The 23,118-nt window shown below is 40.1% G+C and overlaps 1 protein-coding gene across 4 annotated transcripts in view; it reads left to right on the top strand.

Moving 5' to 3' along the window:
- The window catches only part of LOC121303072 (aminopeptidase O (putative)), a 72,314-nt gene that overhangs the window by 17,975 nt on the left and 31,221 nt on the right, over positions 1–23,118 (top strand). For 3 of the 4 annotated variants that reach the window (XM_041233509.1, XM_041233499.1, XM_041233492.1), the window contains exons 6-13: positions 1,092–1,281; positions 2,374–2,480; positions 4,655–4,757; positions 5,147–5,254; positions 7,140–7,183; positions 9,888–9,948; positions 16,608–16,670; positions 17,169–17,255. In XM_041233509.1, coding sequence (XP_041089443.1) covers positions 1,092–1,281; positions 2,374–2,480; positions 4,655–4,757; positions 5,147–5,254; positions 7,140–7,183; positions 9,888–9,948; positions 16,608–16,670; positions 17,169–17,255 — 763 coding nt within the window. Of the gene's footprint in view, positions 1–1,091; positions 1,282–2,373; positions 2,481–4,654; positions 4,758–5,146; positions 5,255–7,139; positions 7,184–9,887; positions 9,949–16,607; positions 16,671–17,168; positions 17,256–20,003; positions 20,605–23,118 lie in introns of those variants that run through there. The other variant, XM_041233519.1, reaches the window with a different exon arrangement.

Raw genomic sequence — 23,118 nt, 5'->3', positions numbered from 1 at the left:
AATATAAAAAAAACATTCTAAAAGAATTAAGCTCCATTAGAAGTAATACACAGTATCTAATTTCAAAGAATGTCTGGGTGTACTCCATTGGCAGTCTGGCAGCAATGCACATTAACACTACATATACAATACACATTTTCCAGTTACTGATGCAAGAATCCCTCTGACAATACATGCCTATTAGTGTGAAAGCAAGTAGAAATCGGGGTCAGATGTAACACGTGTACAAAAACATTTCACATGTACAGCAGCAAAGTCTGAGTAAAGGGATTAGCCAGATACTGTATGGATGTTACATCAACAAAAGGGGCACTTTATAAAAATCAAGGTCAGCACACTAAATATGTCAGTTGGTCCTCTGTGTATTCTGAGGTGCATTCAGCTTAGCAATTACAAACATTTAACTTTGCAGATCTTCTTCAACAGTGTTGTTATAGAACATCTGTGCACATGTTTGTCTCAATCATGTGGCTATTGGTTTTGCTTTACATTGACTTACAATGTGTGTGTGTGTGTGCTGTGGAACATTATAGGAAACAAAAGTGCTATAAAATCAGAACACTTTTTATATCCTTACATATCCATAGGTAATAATCAATTCCTTTAAGTCAAGAAGACTGCTGACCCAGTTTCACATTTGTTAACTATTAGACAGGTATTTAGATGCTTAAGGACACAAAGGAAATATGTTTATTTCCTTCCTGTGTCTATACTGCACTTTGGAATTGTGCCACACTTTGTTTATTTGCAGTAGTTTATATTCACATTTTGCATACAGTGAAAATGGTTTATTAACAGAGATCTGTGTGCTTTTGGTGACTTAAACAGCACAGACACAAGGAATATAGGTGATGATAATAAAGCACTAAACCACTCCACAGTGCATCTGCCAGCACAATTGCCAAAGCCTTATAAATGTGGGAAGCTTTATTACAATTTATTTTCTTAAGGAATTCTGTCTTGTACTTGCTTAGCCTTAATAACAGCTTGGGCAAAAGTATACTGATTGTCGTTTGATATACCTGCATTTACTGTACGTGCTGTAACTAGAATGTGATGTCATATTCCTTTACTGCTTTGTGTTTGACCAGCCCACATATCATGTTCCTGTCTCAGAGTGTACTGGCTGGGAAGACGCACCTCTGTGGGGCGCGATTGTGCCATGAAATCGCCCACGCCTGGTTTGGACTGGCCATAGGTGCCCAGGACTGGACAGAGGAGTGGATCAGTGAGGGCTTTGCTACGTTCTTTGAAGATGTGTTTTGGACCAACGCACAAAAGGTAATATCACGGTTGATTATTATATTCAGAATGAACTGTTTAATCTTTTAAAAAATGTATTTATTTTATTTAATAACTTTTTCTGACCAGGAATTTCTCCAGTTGAGACCAAGGCCTCATTTACATGATTGCGTACTGGAAAGATGTACAGATACCTAAGAATAATAATAAATAACCAAGTTATTTATTATGGGATGCTTATTGTAAAGACTGTAAATACCTTTGTATACTGTAATTGTCTTCTGTATGTGACTATTTTGATGAGCCTAATATCAATATAACAGCACTACATACTTTACAGTTAAAATACGTTTTTAGTCCCCTAAATCAGTGGTGCACAAACTTTGTGACGCCCCCTTTTCTTGCGCACATTTTGTTGCCTTTTTTTTTTTTTTAGTCTTTGCCAATGGTTTTTACCCTGGTTTTCTCCCCAGTCTTGGAATGCCCAATTATTATTTTTTATCCCGGTTCACCGCTCGCAACCCCCCCGCGACTCAAGAAACGGAGGCTGAAACACGTGTCCTCCGAAACGTGCTGCTGCCAGTCTGTCACTTTTTCCCACTGCGGATCCACAGTGAAGCCGCCAGACCTATAAGTGCCGGAGGACAACACAGATCTGCAGTTGCCCTATTAGCCATAGGGGTCGCTGGTGCTCGTTGAACCATGGATTGCCTTGCCGATCTAAGCCCTCCCTACCTAGGCGGCGCTCTGCCAATTGTGCGCCGCCCCCTAGGAACCCCCGGTCACGGTCGGCAATGACATAGCCTCGATTCAAATCTGCGATCATCCACTCCACGCGGAGCGCCTTTACTGGATGCGCCAGTTGTGAGATCCATTTTGTTGCTTTTTGCAAAAAAATTATGTTTATTAATGTTAAATGTACCTCTGTTTGATAATAGGAAAACACGCATTAGATCACAACAGATTGCACAGGCCACTTTAGTCATAGTCACGCCCCTCTTACTGACTCTCTTCACCCCCCATTTTGTGCACCACTGCCCTAAATTAACTAATTTGTTTTAATTACTGACGAAAATGATTCATTATTACAAACCTTTAGTAAATGAACAGTACATTTCACTGTTTCCTCAGCTTCCACAGAAGGAGGCAGCGGAACAGTATGAACTGAAGGCCTTGCTCCGTTGGAGGCGTCTCAGGGAAGAACTTCAGAACTCAGAAGAAGAGCTGCAAGTGTTGAGGTAAACCTACAGTAGCCTTGGGTGGTTGGCTCAGTTTGTAGGGTGTGATTAATGAATGTGATTTCCCCTACAAAATACAAACTAAAAGGAGAATGTCCTTTTCACCAAAATAGTGTGCTGTTTTTTGCCACAGTAGTAACATGTGACACCGACCAAACTGGTATTTTTAACAAAAGCTTATAAGGTAACATTTTTATCAATACTGTGCAAGTAGGGGTTTTTGGCTAAAGTGTCGAACCTCTTTAATACACAATATCATAAAACTGCGTTCAAACATTTTAAAATGAATAGGTCCATCAATACAATGTTTTGATTACCAGTACAGGTCTTAAGCTGCACTTGCTTATTTTGAAGATTAAAGAGCTTGATGTATCTGAGTCACTAATTTCTGAATACCGTAATAAAAACACTATTACATAGGAAAAGCATCATATAAACACAGGATATTCATTTGTATTAATTTCGCTGTGGTGATTTAATTGCTAATTTGAAAAGAAACTGGATATAATGGAGTTTACATTACTGTGAAATCCATCAGCTTTGTATGGACTACTCCTGGCTCTTTCTAGCAAAGATTTTACACACAATGTTTTCCAGATGTAACCTATCAGTATGGTATTGCTTTTATTTGAAGTCTTAAGGCAGTATTAAGACGTGTTCATTGTATCTGTGTGTCACTGGATCTAGTACAGTATTTTTTATAAACCTCTGGATGTGAAAACTCAAAACTCAAATATTTCAGCTCAAAAGGAATTACAAATAGTTTTTTCAAAATACTTAAAGATTTCTGCAGATCACACCCTTCTGTTTAAAAGATGTGACATTCTATGTGACAAATTAAAAAACAAATATCGCCTGGGGCATTTGAGAAATCTCCTCCAGATGGGGATACATTTCTCACCGTTTGTGTTACACTGACATCATCTCAATGTTTCCATTGTATATTTATATTATTGTGTCATACCATTTTCCCGTCTTTTTTTGGTAAACATGTTGAATCAGGTGCACTTTACATCTAGTATCTCTAAATATTTACTACATTTAAATATTCAAATATTCTTCCCGCCAGGAGTTCTCATTAGAAGCATAAGGTGAATCACTTTAATTAGGCGTTTCTTTGTTGTCTTGTCAGAAGATGGACAGTCTTACGCATTTTTGATTCATCAGTGCCAGGGCTATACAAGCGGGGCCATAGCCCAGCAGCTCACTGCAGCTAGCATGTGTCTTGGTGTGATAGATGCTGGTACAAAAGGGTTGAGCTTATCATTAGTTACCATATAGTGGAACTGTGACAGAGTATAAATGAAAGTCTTTTACTGAAATACTGAAATACAGAGGATATTTAAAGACTGGAATAATGTGCATTTGTGATAAAGGGCTTATCTGGAATGTAGAAGCTTGTTACTTTTTCAGGTTTCTCTGTAAGATATTCTTCTGGCATTTAGTTAAATCTGTTATAAATATATATAATATATATATATATATATATATATATTTATATATATATATATATATATATATATAATATATTATATATATATATTTTATATTTCACAAAATTATATATATATATTATGACGGGAACAGAAAGCTTGTAGAAATACACAGTTTTTAAAATAAAATATAAAATGCATTGAACTATCTGTTTAATATCTCTACACAAGGCTTTGTCACAATTTTTTCAGCGTTAGTTTTACTGGTGCTTTATTAAGAGTGCTGTGGGATTGCTTAAGTGCTGTTTATGTCAAAACATTTAGATACCTGCAGCTCCCCTTTTGGTACATCCTGAACACGTTTACATCTCCACTTCCTGCTCTTAGCTATCCCTAAGCAACCAGGAGAATACAGCAGTAAAACCAAGTCCTGTGCTGATAATTAAATTATTAAATTGATTATGATAATTGATTATTAAAAAATATAAATCTCAACGCAAAATTCAACTTACATTTATGTTTTGTTCTTCCGTGTTCAGTTGTTCGTTACTTACTTATTCACAAAATGTATTTTTAGTTCTAAGACTTTATTAAGAGATTGCTTCCTCAGACAGTTTCTAAAGTTACCCCATAAGAGCTACTACCATATGGCCCCAATAATGTGACATAAGAAATGAGTTTAGAAAGAAGTAAGTTTATTTAATGCTTCAGGTAACAAATATGGATTATGTTTGGTTGTAGGCCTAACAGAGAGCAAACTGGTGAAGTCAGTCCCTCAGGGGCATCCCTTGTCAAACATGGCCTCAACCCCTGCAAAATCTTCATGCAGGTTCATTATTTAAAGGTGAGATCTGTAAACACTTCTGATGGAAGCAATGCACAGAAGTGGAGGCTTAAAAACATTGCCGGACTGTATTATGTGTTTTTGAATCATTTAAAATATTTTAAATTCTGCATTGGTTCAGTTGTTATGTCTTTTTGCTTTAGGGTGCGTATGTAGGTTTACAATGTTTATTGTTTAGAAGACTGCTATTGCCACAAACCACAACAGATTATATATTTTATGCAAATCTTGTTATAGCCACACCGCCAAAATCAAATTTTATGGGGTGTTGTTGACTATTTATCAAATGTGTTTTAACATGTAATTTGAAAGTTTGGTTAGCCTAGACATTACGTCATCTTGTGTAAGTTTGATTGATGCATTTAGGAAATAACTCTTTTTATTTGCAGGGCTATTTTCTTCTTCGTTTTCTAGCCAGTAAAATAGGAGAAGAGCGATATCTAAAATTCTTCCGGCTGTTTGTGCAAAAAACTCACGGTCGACTCATTCTTTCTCAGGTAGGCTGCTATGATTTCCCCTCTCATGCAACTAAAAAGGTTCAGACTCTACCTTTTTGCATTTTTTTTTTTTTTTACTTTTAAGCTAACTGAGATTCGTAATTTAAACCAAATAATGTACACGTTTAATGGTGAATTAATATGATTTGATGCTCATGAAACTCACTGCATCATCGTTGTCTTGTTTACAACAGTCTTTGTGTTATTCATAAAAACTGAATTTTAAATAACTCATGGGTTTAAACTTTGTGAATAGGGCCCAGTAGTATAAAAAACAAGCAAAGACCTAAAATATTTTCAGTAGAAGAAAAGAGATGTTGCTACTGTTAACTAGAGGTACGAAATTGGATTTTAAAACCTTAGTTAGAACTCCTTTATGGTTTCAGCAAAAGAGAAAACACACTTTAGTTCATTATGTAGTTTTACAGATTGGTCCATTTTTTAAAAGCATACAGTACGTACTGTATAATTGCCAAAGGGTATTTTTGTAAGAAGGAATGGCAATAAACCTGTAGCCATAGAAACGTGAATTCTTATAAGGTAATACTGAACATAGCCAGCCTTTGGATTTGTGCTGGAGAAAGTGGCGATCTTGGTTTTGTAGTGGGTATTCTACCTCGTGGGATACCCACATAGTAGTCGTTGTAGAAGAAGACCTTAAACAGAGGTCCTGTCTACCCTTTCTTGCCTAAATTTCAATACAAGATAAAATCCCCCCATCTACCAATGTAAAATTGAAGCTTTTTTTTAATATAGTTTTGATAGAACTGATACTACTGAATATTATGGTGTATTAATGCATATACCAACTTGTGGTGTATGTAGCCAGTCATCAGTTATTACTGTTCATATGGGGTCTGTTCTTATATTTCATAAAGAAATTAAAAAAATCTTAAATACTATTTATCTTTTTTCATCAAAAAAAGGCTTTAGATGTTTTAATTTAGTCTATTTACTCTGTACCTTAAAATACAAACCCGTAGATGTTTTGTCTATTGTTACACATAGTAATTGTTCCAAAAGTACTAGGTGAATCTTTTTTAGTAAACGAATACCTTGTTAGTGAAAACCTTGTGTTTTGTTCCCGAGAGAGAACTGTAAAAAACCTTAATTACACAGATCCTGGATCAAACAGTTGAGACAGACCATCCCTTCAGACTCCCAGTGAAAATGATTCCTCTTCCTGTTGTGTGTGCTGTACTTACCATGTAAACCTTTGGTAATATTGAAGGAATCTTATTTAATATAACCAGTTAACCATCCAAAAAGCAAGTGGTCACTGGCACTAAGGTATAAAACATCTGAATGTACACAACACAAATCATGCATTTCATAGAAGATCATTATCATTGTAATAACCCTTTTTAGTTAGGGGGTGGTTCCATCCATTGTGAATTGATGGGAGTTGCATACATGTATATACAATATATAAAGTGTAAAAGTGCCTCCATCCAGATTGCCTCAATTATAACACTTTTTTTTTCCTTATCCCAAGGTGGTCTGAACTATAATTTTTCACAAAATATGTTTTTACATAATGTTGGTGCATAACAGAGTCCTGTAATTATCTTTAACAGTATTTGTTTGGCAGCTGTGAGGTTTATGCAAGGTATTAAGGTATAAACATTTGCAGTGTACATTTTGTAAGTGTATATGGTTTAGCACATAAACGTCTGTACTTTTAAACTTGTAAAGAGCGATCTTGTGTAGAATAAAAGGGCCCTGTTGTATACATAAATGAATGGTGCTGTAATGGCAAAAGGAATACATTAATTACTTCCTTATGGATGAATAACTGTAACTGGTGAAGTCCTGTCACTAGGGCAGTAAACATATAATTATTTATTGACAGGCATTCAATAGCAGTGCTTTGTTTCTCATCCAGGATTTTTTACAAATGCTGCTGGAGAAGTTCCCAGAAATAAAGAGGTAAGTAGGATTAGTCTAGTAAAATACATTGATCTAATACTAGGTTTATTTGAGTAGTGTATAAATATTGAATTCCCTAGTATTACAACACTTGGTGGTGTTTATTATTCTTTTTAAACAGGACCTCACTCGTTGATGAAAAGGTTGAAAAAGCAAAAACCTTTAAACTAATGCAGATGTTGATTTAATAATTGTGTAAAATATACATCCAGTGAGTTAGCCTATATAACTGGGACAGTGGTACTGTGTTACTTAGCTGACTTGCAAAAAGCTTCTGTTCATGAGTATCTACTGTAGGCAAAGGTGTCAGATGATGTCTTCATGAGTTCTCCATGCTTACATGTGTGCTATAACAGGATTAAACCTGCTCCCCAACTGTATATACTTATGGATCAAAAACAGTGTAAAAATGAATGGCAGATTTGGATGCAGTAATGGCCTTAAGTGGCATTCTAAAGTTTGAAACCCTTAAAAAAAAAAAGTGGTTCTAGGTTTTTCTCTTGTTTACAGACAGAAGTTAGTACCACTAGTTTAATGTACATTATGGCCACCAAATAAAACCCCAAAACTTAGGAGTTACTGTATAATTAGGACAGTTTCCTTTTATTTCAATGACAGTAGCATGCCTTGTTTCTTACCAGGTTGTAATCTCTCCGCTGTTTGCAAAGACTGTTGGTTTATTTACCATGAATATAGACCTCCTTTATTTCTTAGTTCTGTGATTCTAGATGAGTTGTTGCAGCAGTTATATACTGTAGCTATATGTAGTACAAAACAGAAAGTCAAAACAAATTGTTAAGCCAGATTGAAACAGTGGGGCTAAGAACAGCTTTCTTTTCATTTGTTATTATAAATAGCAATGGGTATCCCAAGTCTTGAGCCACAAACACGCTATTAGAAGTCCCATTTGTTTTAATGTACTGGCCCTAAAACGTTAAGCTGTCTTATAACTTCAGCAGCAACTTGGAAGGATGTTGTAGTTGGGTTTTTTTTGGTAAGAATTTGGAGGAATGCCTGTCTGTGCTGCTTTAGTTTTATAAAGGTTTACCACAGTAAATGTGCACTGTAATTATGCAGTTTTTTTCATGGTCATGCCTTGTATTTAACATAATTTACCATGGTTTTCCATGCTGTTTTTTTTATTTTTTTTTATTATGTTTTACTATACCTTTTTGTGCTTTATAGTGCTGTCGTCAGGTGGTGTGGGAACAAAGTGAAGGTCCAGACAGCAACTTCTTCCTAAAACAATCTGTGTTTTATTAAATAAAACAAAAGAAGCTGCCCCTCTACCAACAATGATATTGGGGGTTACACGGCTGGCTTGCGAACCCACAATAATAACAATACAAAAATAATGACAAAAGGACTTTGTCCATCCTCCGTGCACATAAGTGTGCTTGTTCAGTTCCCAGGGGATCGTGGTGTGCATGTGGGTTGTGCCTTGAAAGATAGTGCTCAGCGTTGAATGCTGCCTGTGTAGTGACAGCTCCTGGGTGCTCACGCCTCTCCTATAAAACACAAAAGTAAACAATACAGGCTGTGGGCGTATGTTTATGTTTTCAGCGCAAGGGGCCGTACTCGCGCAACTGCATCCTCTTTGTACCACCAAACTCCTCCCTGCAATCAGCCTGTTGCCATGGTTTCTCCAATCGCTGCCTGACCCGTATCTGATCGCAATGGAGTTGTTTAGAGTACCTGGTGGTGGTGGGGTAGTTAACACATCAGAGTTGCAGTTATAAATGATGTCATGCCATAGATACAGTGCAAGGAAGTGTAGTTTGCTTTGGTTAAAACTGTCTTCTAGCCAAAAAATCCAGATCTCTCTGCAGGATGTCGTTCCCCTTTAACAGAGCTGTTTATTATAAGCTACATCGGAGCAGATAAATACAAGTGGTTGAGTAATAAGAGCAAATCAGTGCAGCATATTATCACCATTATCTATAGACTAAACATTCTTAGGTTCTGGACCTCAGTCTGCTGGCTAGTGGGTTCAGTTACAGCGTTCAGGGTTCCAGTATTCTCCAGGTCTGATTTACTCACTAACTCCCTGGAAGCCAGGGGAAAGAAAAGTATGGGGTTATTGCTGTCATCAGAGATCGAAACTGAAGAAGCATCTTTAAGTAAATTTTAATCCCTATGGGACAGAGTGAAGTGTTCTCTATCGCATTACAATCGGTCACCTTCTCACGCCCTAGGAGAAAATAAATACATTCTCTGATTTCGACATAATAAAAATAACCTACAGTGAAACCTCAATCATTGAAACTAGCTTGGACCAAGGGGTGTGTGTAAAATGTATTGTTTCTGTTTCCTTGGTGAAATGAAAATGTGGTTCCTTGCTGCTGTTTTCGTGGAAATACTAGATACAATTTGTATACAGTCATTCGCTTTTCTGTTTATTGTAAGTGGTTTGCACATTTACTGTACAATTAAAATTGAGGGTACCCTTAATCCTATTCTTACTGATGAAAAGGGTAGAAGCCTGGTCCTGTAGTAGACTTAATGGCCATGTACCAACCAGAACGATGAAGACGACTCCCCTCTTTGAAATTGCGCTGTCCTAGATGACCATAGCGGCCTTACATGGTGTAACAGCAGGTGTTTCAACTAAGCCTGTAAAATCAAAGTGCAATTACCATAGAGTAGCTTAACACTGTTTAGTAATGTTTTTGTTTTTCAAATAATTTTCCCCTGTGTGTTCTAGACAAGGTCTTGCTCTTGACATGATTTATGAAGACTGGCTGGACAGTGCTGGGATACCAAAGGTAAATCTGTGTGTTTCACTTTGAAGAACAGTTTGTATGAAACATTTGTATTAATATAAACTGGACAAAATGGACATTCAGTATTAACAGATATATTATTATTATTATTATTATTATTATTATTATTATTATTATTATTATTATTATTATTTAGCAGATGCTTTTATCCAAAGCAACTTATAGAAATTAAACAAAATATAAACATAGCAAATTAAACACAGCAGACATATAAAAGCAAATGAAGAATTGTAAACATTAAAAAAACACAGCTAAGATATTAAACTCGACAAACCTCTAAATAGTAATGTGTGACCCATCTTGTATAACGTCACTGAGTGAAGTCATACTTTTTATAATTACTGACTAGTTTTTATGCTGGGTTTTGAGGTGAACCAACAACAAAGCTAAATGCTTTGTAAAAAAAAAAACAATATCATTCAGTAGATCGAATGAGTAGATCTGTCACTTTAAAATGTATAAATCTGCAGAATTAATTCCCTCCATAATCTATGTTTGTGTGTCTTGGCAAATCCCCTGACCTCCTGTGCCACAGTTACAATCTCTAAGACCAAGCAGCACCCCACATTTAGAAAAGAACCCCCTGTACTCAGGAAGTCAAAGACACTGACTGACTCTTCTAGTTTTTGACATCATATTAATTTTTACAAAATTAAAAAAAATGCTTTGTGTTTTTTTTCCATCGCACTGAATCTGTGTTATGTCAGGAATGGCTTATGCTCTCCTTGTTATAAAGGAGTTATGTGTGGTATCCAGCGAACAATACAAGTTTACTGCCTGAGTGATCCATGCTGGATCAAGTTCACATTCCCCAGTACCCACTTCCCCACCTACACGAACAGGGGAGCGCAAATAAACAAGTCAGACAGGACAGGTCTATTTTCATATTCAATCAATCTTTTTTTTATATAGCACCTTTCATAGTGGACCACCATCACAAAGCGCTTAAGCACATTGACCCCTGGTGCTCTGGTTTATCTAACATGGATGTTCAAGTGCAAAGAAATAGAAAACATCGATTCACTTGATCTTTTGTGAAATTGTCTGAAAATGAAAACTGCAGATTGTTTATTGTGTTTTTCCTCAGCCAGCTATTTATTCCAACTCTGAGTGGGAACACATGCTGTCATACGCCTTCTTTCTTTTTTTCTTTTTTTCCCTTCGGTCTGATTTAAGACTAGCTAGTTATTCCTCAGCATGTACTAAGTGGGTGTCTAAGAGGTATTGATTGGAAAAAGACTTACTTGAGGCTGTTGGGTTTCTTGGGATGGCAGTCTGGTGAACGTTTTCATTTTTCTTTTTTTTTATTACCATTCCCCCCCCATTTAGAATCTGCAATGGCTGGGCACATTTTAGGTTTCTCTAATTTGGAAAGATCAGTTAAGGTTCTTCAAGGCAGTATAGACAAATGAAAAGAGTAAAATCCCTGTGACCACCAGATGTAGATTTTTCTGAGAACGGAAATATAGGTCCAGAGGCTACTCTCTCCGGTTTTTATTCTCTCTAATAGAAATTCCAGCACAAACAGGGTTTGATCTTATTTTGATCACCTCGCTACAAAAAGGATATTGCTACTGTAGAACGAGTGCAAAGAAGAGCGACCGGAATTATTCCTGGTTTAAAAGACATGTCATATGCAGACAGGCTAAATTAATTGAAGCTGTTCAGTCTTGAAAAAAGAAACAAGGACCAGGGGTCACAGATGGAGATTACATAAAGGGGCATTCAGAACAGAAAGTAGGTGGCACTTTTTTACACTGAGAATTGTGGGAGTCTGTAACTAACTCAGGAGTAATGTTGAAGCTGACACCATGGTATCCTTCAAAAAGCTGCTTGATGAGATTCTGGGATCAATAAGCTACTAACAACCAAACGAACAAGATGGATGGGGAATGAAATGGTCCCGTCCTTCAAACCGGTTTTTATTCTCTCTAATAGAAATTTTAAAACATTGTAAACCAAACTGCAACTATTTATTAAAAGAATAAATCATTCCATTACATCCTCTATTTCTCTTATGTACCATTGTTTGTTGATATTATTGCTTTGATTCTCCTGTAAAAATTCCAGTTAAAATTGATGCAGCAAGATGTTTATAATGCCGGTATATCAGTGCAAACATGGGCACTATGTTACAACCCTTATGTTAACTATTTTTATTTTATTTTAAAATAGCCTAATTGGTAAGATACTTCAGTGCTCAGTTGATTGTGGAATGTTCTTTTCTAATTTATTTCACTTTCTGAAGTGTGGTTATGTTTATATAATATATTTAACATATATGTTGTGAAGTTAACATACAAGTACTGTATGTAATTTGTTAAAAACAAATGAGGACTGCAATGTCATGATAACTTACCCAAATTTCCACAGCTATGTAAGTTGTGTGGAGTCTGTAACTAACGCTTCTGTTGGGAGTAAGTGTTGAAGCTGACACCATGGTGACCCCCCCTTCTTTTACAGTGTTCAAGCTGCCACCCCAAATCCTTGTAAGGGCTTGTGGCAGGCTGGCGAGTGGATAGAGGCCCAGAGACAGACTGCAGTTCAAAAAAATAACTATTTTATTATAAATAAACAAAAATAAAGTGCACACGGGCAAAATAACAAATACTCAAACACAAATAAAGCAAAAACAAAACTCACAAAAATAACAGTTTCCAGGCTGGGCAATGCCTTCACTGGATTCAAGTTTTCTACACAACCAACAAAAACCAACCTGCTTCCTCAGCTCCCTCTCTCCCAAATGAGAAGCTGAGGCCTCCTTTTATATCAGGTGGCTGGGCGCTGATTGATCGTTAATCAACCTAATCAACTAATCAACCCCAGCCACCTGAACATAATAAACCCAGGCAGGCAGGGGAAGTTAACCCCATCCCTGCCAATTTAAAAAGGGCAGAGCTTTGCTCTGCCACACACCTCCCCCCATGTACAACGTACACCGGCCGCAATCGGCCAACTCCCCCCTTCCCCCACCCCCCACCCCACCCTCCCCCCCCCCTCCCCCCAAGAGTCCAATTATGTCCCTTGGGTGGGCTGTTATGGTGGGTGGTGGTGGGCGGGGTTGATGTCGGAGCCCCCAAGCCTTCTTTGGTTGAGGGGGCCCCGAATGCTCCAAGGTAGCATGGCGACGGCGGCCCGGCTCCCTCTGGTGGCGGAACGGCGGCCCGGCTCCCTCTGGTGGCGGAACGGCGGCCCGGCTCCCTCTGGTGGCGGAGGCGGCGACGGCGGCCCGGCTCCCTCTGGTGGCGGAGGCGGCGACGGCGGCCCGGCTCCCTCTGGTGGCGGAGGCGGCGACGGCGGCTCCTGCTCCCTCTGGTGGCGGAGGCGGCGACGGCGGCCCGGCTCCCTCTGGTGGCGGAGGCGGCAGCGGCGGCCCGGCTCCCTCTGGTGGCTGAGGCGTCGCGGCGGCCCGGCTCCCTCTGGTGGCTCTCTGGTGGACGCGGCGGGCGGCGGCCCGGCTCCCTCTGGTGGCGGAGGCGGGCCGGCGACGGCGGCGGCCCGGACCTCCCTCTGGTGGCGGAGGCGGCGGCGGCGGCCCGGCTCCCTCTGGTGGCGGAGGCGGCGGCGGCGGCCCGGCTCCCTCTGGTGGCGGAGGCGGCGGCCCGGCTCCCTCTGGTGGCGGAGGCGGCGGCGGCGGCCCGGCTCCCTCTGGTGGCGGAGGCGGAGGCCCGGCTCCCTCTGGTGGCGGAGCGCCCCTCCTCCGCTCCGACCCCCGCCGTCCCGAGCCGGCCCTGCTCCCTCTGGTGGCGGAGGCCGAGGGAGGCCCGGCTCCCTCTGCCGCCGAGGAGGAGGTAGGCCCGGGACGCGGCCGCCTGCCCTCTTGTGGTCTGGGAGGGGAGACCGACGACCCCTCTCTGGCGAGTCTGAGGAGGAGGGAGATTCCGAGACCCCCGTCTGTCGCTCTAGAGGACGGAGAGGCTCCTCCCTCTGGCTCTGGGAGCGACCGCAGATCCTCCTCCCCTCTCTCTCTGGGAGCGACAGCAGATCCTCCTCCCTCTCTGGCTCTGGGAGCGACAGCAGATCCTCCTCCCTCTCTCTGGCTCTGGGAGCGACAGCAGATCCTCCTCCCTCTCTGGCTCTGGGAGCGACAGCAGATCCTCCTCCCTCTCTGGCTCTGGGAGCGACGGCAGATCCTCCTCCCTCTCTGGCTCTGGGAGCGACGGCAGATCCTCCTCCCTCTCTGGCTCTGGGAGCGATAATCCTCCTGCTCGGCTCTGGGATCGACGGCAGATCCTCCTCCCTCTCTGGCTCTGGGAGCGACGGCAGATCCTCCTCCCTCTCTGGCTCTGGGAGCGACGGCAGATCCTCCTCCCTCTCTGGCTCTTCCTCACCCCTCTCTGGCTCTGGGAGCGACGGCAGCTCCTCACCCCTCTCTGGCTCTGGGAGCGACGGCAGCTCCTACCCCTCTCTGGCTCTGGGGGCGACGGCAGCTCCTCACCCCTCTCTGGCTCTGCGACGGCGGCTCCTCACCCCTCTCTGGCTCTGGGGACGAATCCTCACCCCTCTCTGGCTCTGGGGACGACGGCAGCTCCTCGCCCCTCTCTGGCTCTGGGAGCGACGGCAGCTCCTCACCCCTCTCTGGCTCTGGGACGACGGCATATCCTTCCCTCTCTGGCTCTGGGAGCGACGGCAGCTCCTCGCCCCTCTCTGGCTCTGGGACGACGGCAGCTCCTCCACCCTCTCTGTCTGTAATCCCTCTCTGGCTCTGGGAGCGACGGCAGCTCCTCGCCCCTCTCTGGCTCTGGGAGCGACGGCAGCTCCTCTCCCTCTCTGGCTCTGGGAGCGACGGCAGCTCCTCCCTCTCTGGCTCTGGGAGCGACGGAGGCGGCTCACCCCTCTCTGGCTCTGGGAAGGGACCCCTCTCTGGCTCTCTCTGGGGAAGGACTCTCACCCCTCTCTGGCTCTCGGGAAGGCGGCTCACCCCTCTTTATTGGAGTGACCGGTGGATCTCCCATGTCTACCGCCAGGTAATTAACCACCATGAGGGCAACCTCTGGGAAGGAGGCCGGGTGGTGCTGTTCCTCCCACTGTTCCCACCTCTCCCCATCTCGACGCCACAGCGTGTTGATAACTATGGGGAGATCGTGGACGAGGTCTGCCTCAGGGTGCATCAACCAGTCCCAGATCTCCTGGGACGGTGGTGAAGGTGGTGGTGCTGGAGGTAGTGGGGTGGCCCCTGATGCCCGGGGTGAACAAGGCACCTCTTCCTGGGCCTGGTTGTAGGGGCATCCTGCCCAGTTGTGGCCGTCCTCCTCACACCGGCCACACCAGTTTGCCGGTGGCACGTCTGGGCAGGACCGCCAACGATGGTCTTCCTTCCCGCACCAGGAACACCAGGGGAAGAGGCTGGCCGGGTCCTCCAGCGGTGGCTGCAGCAGCTTACATTTCTTCAGCTGCTTTTCCTGCCTTTGCCGCTGTCTGCTCTTCTTTCCCATTTTTTTTTTTTTTTTTTTTTTTTTTTTCAAAAAAAAAAAAAAAAAAAAAAAAAAAAAATTTATCCCAAAAATTCCACCAAACAAAACAAAAATACTGCTCTGAGCCTCTAGGTGGCGCTATCCCACTTCTGACACCAAATGTGGCAGGCTGGCGAGTGGATAGAGGCCCAGAGACAGACTGCAGTTCAAAAAAATAACTATTTTATTATAAATAAACAAAAATAAAGTGCACACGGGCAAAATAACAAATACTCAAACACAAATAAAGCAAAAACAAAACTCACAAAAATAACAGTTTCCAGGCTGGGCAATGCCTTCACTGGATTCAAGTTTTCTACACAACCAAAAAAAACCAACCTGCTTCCTCAGCTCCCTCTCCCAAATGAGAAGCTGAGGCCTCCTTTTATATCAGGTGGCTGGGCGCTGATTGATCGTTAATCAACCTAATCAACTAATCAACCCCAGCCACCTGAACATAATAAACCCAGGCAGGCAGGGGAAGTTAACCCCATCCCTGCCAATTTAAAAGGGCAGAGCTTTGCTCTGCCACAGGGCTATCCATATATCCTGTCTCGTATAGTTGAATTATAATAAACTGGCTATATTGCACTACAGTGCATATATGGTTTACACAAGTTACACAAGAAACATATATGGAAAGTATTTGCTTTTTAATATATGAATTATATATTTTTTTTCCATCTGGGGAGTGAGGCCAAAAAATCCCACTGTCTTCAGGTTAACAGACCGTGCTTTCCCTTATACTGTAGAGTACAGCCCAAACTCCGCCCCTGCATGATCGAGGAGTGGAATTGCAGACAGCAGTGTTTGATTACAATGAGGTCTGTGCTTTCAGACTTCTGGAGGCTTGAGTCAGTGAAAGGATTCAACAACACGATCACTTGTACATGATAACAGGAAAGGGAAGAAAACTTAAGGAACTGAACTATTTTTGTCAAAATCAGCATCAAATTAAGGGAAGATTAACTTAAAGGTATAATGTGTGTTAGTCATGTGGATTTTAAAGAGATGATGTAAAAGCTGTTTTCTCTGCTGTTTGATCTGGAGAACAACCTAATAAGGGCTTTTTCCATTCATTAGATGTGCTGTGTGCTGAGGTACTGTACACGCTCTAATAAACAACAGCAAGCCTTGCTTTCTGAGCTGTAATTTTTTTATTTTATTTTTTGTATTTATTTTATTCAGCCCTTGTTGGAGGAGAGCGACGCTTGGCTTGAAAATCAGTTGGTTGAAGAAGTAAAACGAGAGGTGAGATGGAGTTTGGTTTCTGTTGTATTTACTGTTACATAATTTAAAGACTACACTGTTAATGTGTAACATCTAATGATGCATTCTTTGGTACATGGTAGTACACAGTGATTTAGTGTGTTCACTTAATAAGAAAAATGCTTTAGTTTTCTTACAATTTGAAGGTGTGTTAGATTTGAAACATGTTTGAAATATTAACAGTCTGGGGTTGATTCTGTAGTTTCTAATGCACTGCTCTAGCCAAAAGCTTCTATCATTGCATCTTTAACTACCAAGGAGATGGAAAACCCTAGCAGCTTAAAATATTATGTGATCATGCACAGAGGTGACTAAGTGGGATCACTAAGAGAGTCTTTTTTCTTTGCCCTCGAAAGTATTTCTTTCCAGTGAAGCAATGGAAATTGTGTCTAACGTATGTTTACAGTCTCTTACTCATGCTGGATAGCTCTTCTGTTCTCGATTTTTCTAACTCTGAGCCTCTTCTCAACTAAACTGCAGGTTGCAAAATGGATTCACTTCAATCAGAGGAACCGAAAGGGCACCAAACGAAAAAGGAGAGCGGAGGAGCGGGTGATCTTCAAAGAGGTAGGTACATGTTTGGAAGCTTTAAATAGTTTTGCTGCTGCCTTTCTTATTTGTTGTCTTGAGTACACTTCAGTCTATAAACAAAACTACCAAATAGTCAGTAGGAAATTGATTTTTATATCCCTAATATGATGACCCATTTATTATTTTTTTGTTTGTTTTGTTATGTATTGTCTGACTGCTGGATCTGTGAGATGTGGTGTGAAACATGAGTTAGGAACAACTACTGTCACTATAGGGAAACATATCATAAGCATGAACTGGAACGCAAGCCTGTTAATGGATTTAATCAATGTGATATGCACAAACATTTTCAGAAATGTTTGATTCTTGAGCAGCAAGTAAGTAAGGTCTAGTAAAGTTTTATGTATACAAAATGTTTAATCAATCAGAATAGACAAAAAGAGTGTATATATACAGTAAGTGAGTGGGTTTTGTTGTATTTGTGAATAGGGCTCATTATTCATTTGTGAGTGTAGCTGTCGGTTTTGTTTATTACAAAAAAATCTGAGGATTGTTTAAGAAATGCGGAAGCATCAAACATGTTGAAAAGTCAAAAGTAGGCCATTTTTATTACCAACAAAAAATCCCTTTGCACTACTGTTATTTTGAAAAAAAAATGAGATCAGTTTATTTATGGTATTATTTGCACTGTTTCTTGGCAGCACATATGTTAAAGTTTCATGTAAATCAGTTTGAGTTAGTCATATTATAAAAAGTAGATTGAGGAAGGGATTTGTGTAATTTGATAGAAATATTAAATACATTCAGAACACTTATTCCTAGTTCCCTGTGCAATGCAGCTGTTAAAAAGGAACCATGTATTGCAATAGCTCTACCCCCCTCCATGTAATCTATGTCTTTTTAACCTTTGCTTGTACAATTACATAACAAACAACTGCGTGTAAGGAAAAATGTCATATAAAGGGTCAAACCTTAGCAGAATCAAATGCAATGTTAGTGTGTTTATACAGGTTATGATTTAATAATCCATGTTTTATAGCTGCAAGGTTCTGACTCTTTGCAATATGTACACTGTAAGTTCTTGCTTCTTTGTAATCCAGTTTTCTGTGCATCAAACAGTAGCCTGCCACAATGTGTTCCCATAAATGAGGCTGTGATTTCTAAATTAGGAGATGCTGTGTCCGCATGGCTGTGAGTTGAAATAGTTTGAAGTTTACAGATAATGACATCACAGATAATTATTGGGGTTGAGGCATCCCCTCCTGTGCAGCTGAAGGATTAAGGCCCCTTAAATGTAAAACACAAGGTTTATGCAGGAAAGAAGGGATTTTTATTGCCAGATTTTTAGGTGATATTAGCTACGCTGTCCTGGTTCATCTTGTCATACTTTTCATCAAAACGTATTTTAATGAGACTATGTTCTGCATGCTAATACACATGTGAAGGCCCATAATAGTGCACCCTTAATGCTGCTATCCAATACCAGTTCTTATTCTAGCAACCAGTAACTTTTACTTAATTTACAAAAACAAAGGCAAAACAATTCCACCACCCTACATACAGTGCATCTTGATAATTGTGATAAGTGATAATTCAGTGAAAATGGAAAAAGACTCTTAAGTAGATTTGCGTATCACTAATGTTATTGTAATTGTATCAATATAATCAAATTACAAAAGTTGCAGTTACACAGATTGCCTTGTATACAATCTCATATGCCACTTTAGTTATATATATATATTACATTATATATATATATATATATATATATATATATATATATATATATATATATATATATATATATATATATATATATATATATATAAAATGAAGTTATTGTGCAAGGAATTTTTTTTTTCTTGTGTTTGCTTGAAATGGCTGCACTACATAAAATACCAAGTGCATCTGGATAAAAACTGGAAACCCTCCTATATATTAATCAAAGCTCTGTCACATTATCTGACACTTTTAGGTTGATCTAGAGGACTGTTATTACTGTTATCTTTTAGATTATTTCTCCTAGCCTGGAGCTGGGAGTTAGCGTTTTTTTTTCCCCGGCTAATTTGTAGACATTAAATCACGGCCAGTGCTGGAGAGAAAGTGCCCCTGCACGTTGTTTAGAAGAAGAATGCAGCTGTTCAGTAAAAATGGACCCCATCTACACAATGAAATCAGTGATCATCTCACGCATATCTAAAGCCATATGCAAAATCAATTGTTGTGCCTCATCAAAGAAACAAACAAAGAGGTATTCACCCAGTGTGTGTGTGTGTGTGTGTGTGTGAGAATGTGATGTTATCATTGTTTCAATCTGTGTTTTCTAAACACAGTCAGGGTACGTTAATTAAATGATGTATTTTTAATTAATCTCGTACATCTTCTGTGTATTTTTTTTTCTGACAGAGAATAAAGTAGCCGTTTAGTCATGGTGTCTTGTTACATTTTAATAAGCCATCTCAGCTTTAAGCAAACCAAAAAGGAACGCTTACTTTGAAATAAGAAAGTTACCATCAGTAAAGCCCTAGGACTGCTTTAAAAAAAATTGTGTTTTGAACTAAAAAGCATTTAGGTTTATTATAAAGTAAGCAGGACACTATACAGTAATATGGCAGCAAATGTATTGATCATATGTATGTACAACTTAGGATACAATAAGAGCCACTTAGGAGCTAAAAATCTAGAGGTAGCATACAGTATTTTTCCAGAGGAGCTGCCAGCAACACAACACATGGTCAGGATGGTATAAAAGAAGTTATTAATCTGTCTGCTGGCATTCCCTAGGCTGAGCCTTGAACAGCTTGTCGCGCCACTGTAAATGAAAGGAATGCTGCAAGGTGTGGTCCCTGCACAAAGAACAGTTTCATCCGGATGTTTTAAACAAAAATGGGACAATGCAATTCAAGGTCCGAATGTTGCAGTATTTCTTCAGTTTTCATGGGAGTGTTCCATTAGGGCACTGTTACTTTATACACAGGGTTTTGTTTTCAGATTGTTTCCCAAAAGGGTGTTAAATGTGCCTCTGTAACCCTGGGCCACATATAAACTGCTTGGTTTATATTTACAACAAAATATAAAGTACTGAAATAATACTTGCCCTGTTGTTTTGGTTTGGTGTTCATGAAACATTTCTTCACTGTTGATAAACAAATCTGTTTTATATTCCTGAATCTACAGTAGTTAAACTTTACTGCCATTAGGGGTGTGCAGAAAATACTTTCTTCAGGAATTATTGTTACAGCATTTGCCCTCTGGCATTGAGAAAATCCCATAAGCAGTAAAGCTAAACAATGTTTTGGTAATACTCCAATATTATGCAGTTATTATTTTTTAAAATTCGGATCCGGCAATTATTTTTCTTGTTTTATCCCCAATTTTGAAACGTCCAATTACCTTTTTTTTATTTCAACCTGGCTCACCGATGCCACCACCACCGCGCTGACTTGGGAGAGACAAAGATGGACACATGTGTCCTCTGAAACGTGTGCCATCAGCCATCCACTTCTTTCTGAGGGCCCACTGGAGGACCATGCAGCTCTTGTCAGTTTATGGCAGCCACCTGGCCAGTCTACAGGGGTTGCTGGTGTGCAGTGAGCTGAGGACACCCTGGCTGACCTAGGCAGGGACAGTTGTGTGCCGCCCCCTGGGAATTCCCATCCATGGTCGGCAATAGCCTGGACTTGAACCGGCAAACTCCAGGCTATAGGGCACATCCTGCACACCACGCAGAGTGCTTTTGCCGGATGAGCCACTTGGGAGCCCCTACTACAGTATATTCTTGTAATTATATTTTTCTATATGTTTTCAACCCTGATGGCTGTTGCCTCACAACCTGATATTGAAGTATGTTTTACTTCTCATCAGAGATATTCTGATTAATGCTGGTCATTCAGCTGGTCGTAAAACATTTCAGTTATAAAATATTTTGTATTCTGTAGATGTGGACAGGAAGTAATGTATTTGTGAACCCTATAGGGCACTAAAATAGTGTTGTGCTTCTGATAACTGGACTGGTAAATCCAACGTGTTTCCTGTTACTGTGCAATATATATATAATACTTTTTTGTAATTGGTAGTTCAAGCAATATAAAGAACCAAGCAGATTGTGACAAAACTATATAATTCAAAGCAGATTGTTGGATGGTCTGTCTTTATAGCCAAGACTTTACTGTATTGACATTTACAATTGCTTTTTTAGGTCCTGGCTCAAAATAGTGGTCACAATTGCTGAGAAAAAATGCTGTTATGTCTATAAAATACCAAGACTATCTTGCCAAGAATGTGTTTCAGTATACAGTATGAAGAGAGTACAATGGATTACTCTATAATTTTGCAGTTAAATATTCCCTGTTTTACATGACATGAAATCCTAAACTAGTGGTGGGAATTTCAAGTAATTTAGTGCTCGAGTACTCGAGCATTCAAAATTTTGAGTACTCGAACCTAATGCCAGACAATATTGTAGCCATTTCGTTACCCGCAGACAGGCGCATCATACAGGGCGAGGCAATCCACACACAGGCGGAGGGCAGGCGCGAACCCGGGACCTCTCGCACTAAAGCATAGCGCCAATACCGCTGTACAAAATATATGTATTCTAGATTCTGAGCTGCACCGAATGACACACGCAAGAGCAAACATGTTAGTTTCGTTTTAAATTAAAAACTACTTTCGTTTTTACAGTTTTGTATGCACATATACCTGTTTACACACTAGTTTTTTTTTAAATATTTATTTTACTTTTTTTTTTTCTCATTTTTTGAAGTAGTGCTTTATATGTGGAAAGTTAGAAAATAAACCCTTATGTTTAATTGTTAACTTAAATGCAGAGTTTTGGTTATGCAGATGTTTGATGTGATGTGCTTAAATAAAACTTTTGGGTTGTATCTGATAGTTTGTCTTTCTTTTTAATGTTGATTATGTTTAAAATGTACCGTGACAATGACTGCCGGTGGTGGTTTTAGGTATGACTATAACCACGGCTGTTCTAGTGTGTACGTGGTCATTTTTGTGGTGCATATGTAGAATAATATTGCAACGTGAACGAGGGAAGGCAGCAGCAGTGCTGGTAGGTGACGTATTCACATACAAAGACATCCATCCAGGACCTCTAGCACTAAAGCATAGTGCCGATAGCGCTGTACAAAAGAGCCTGGCTCCTTTGCAAGGAGTGTATACGGATTTGTTGCTAGGTGGGCGGGCTTATAACTTCCTTATTTTCGTGATCCTGCCTTCACACGCCGATGGGGTATTTATTTAGGAAAAGTCTTTAAAGGCAACCACATAACTGTCAGACACGTAGAGTCATTTAAATTTGAAAACCTCAATCCGTCAAAATGACATCCGTGGCTAGTGTTAAGGTGGTACACGTGAATAAAATATGACCCTTGGTCTTGAGGCGCAAAGCAGGAGATGGAGACGGGATTCAGGCGCTGACAAAACACACCATACCACAAACACAATAAATCCTTCCTCCTGTCTGTAATGGAGTGACATATCCGAGCCACAAATCCACCTCGCACGTCAGGATCACAGAGACACTCAGAGGTCCTCTTATTCTGGTTTTAGGTACAAGCATTTATTTTCTTTTAAGTAGTATTAATTGATTCACATACTGGTCAATCCTCTCCATTTTTTCACAGACAGACAGCCTTTTAAAGAGCTAGCCACGCCCACATTAACAGCCTTATTTAAACAATTTAGTACCGTTTCTTTTTATAACAAAAATATATCTTTAAATAGTTAAATTATATAAAAAAACATCACATATAAAACATTATTTAAGTCATTTGTTTCTTTTTTATACTGTGCACTCACGCACACAGTATTTTTTAACAGTGCATAATAGAACCTACAAACATGCAAACGCTTCATTTATTTTCTCAATGTTAAATATTTA

This window comes from Polyodon spathula, chromosome 2 (assembly GCF_017654505.1).
Source record: "Polyodon spathula isolate WHYD16114869_AA chromosome 2, ASM1765450v1, whole genome shotgun sequence".
NCBI classification, from domain to species: Eukaryota; Metazoa; Chordata; class Actinopteri; order Acipenseriformes; family Polyodontidae; genus Polyodon; species Polyodon spathula.
Note: the sequence above shows the minus strand (reverse complement) of the source record. Positions and strands in the feature narration are given on the sequence as shown.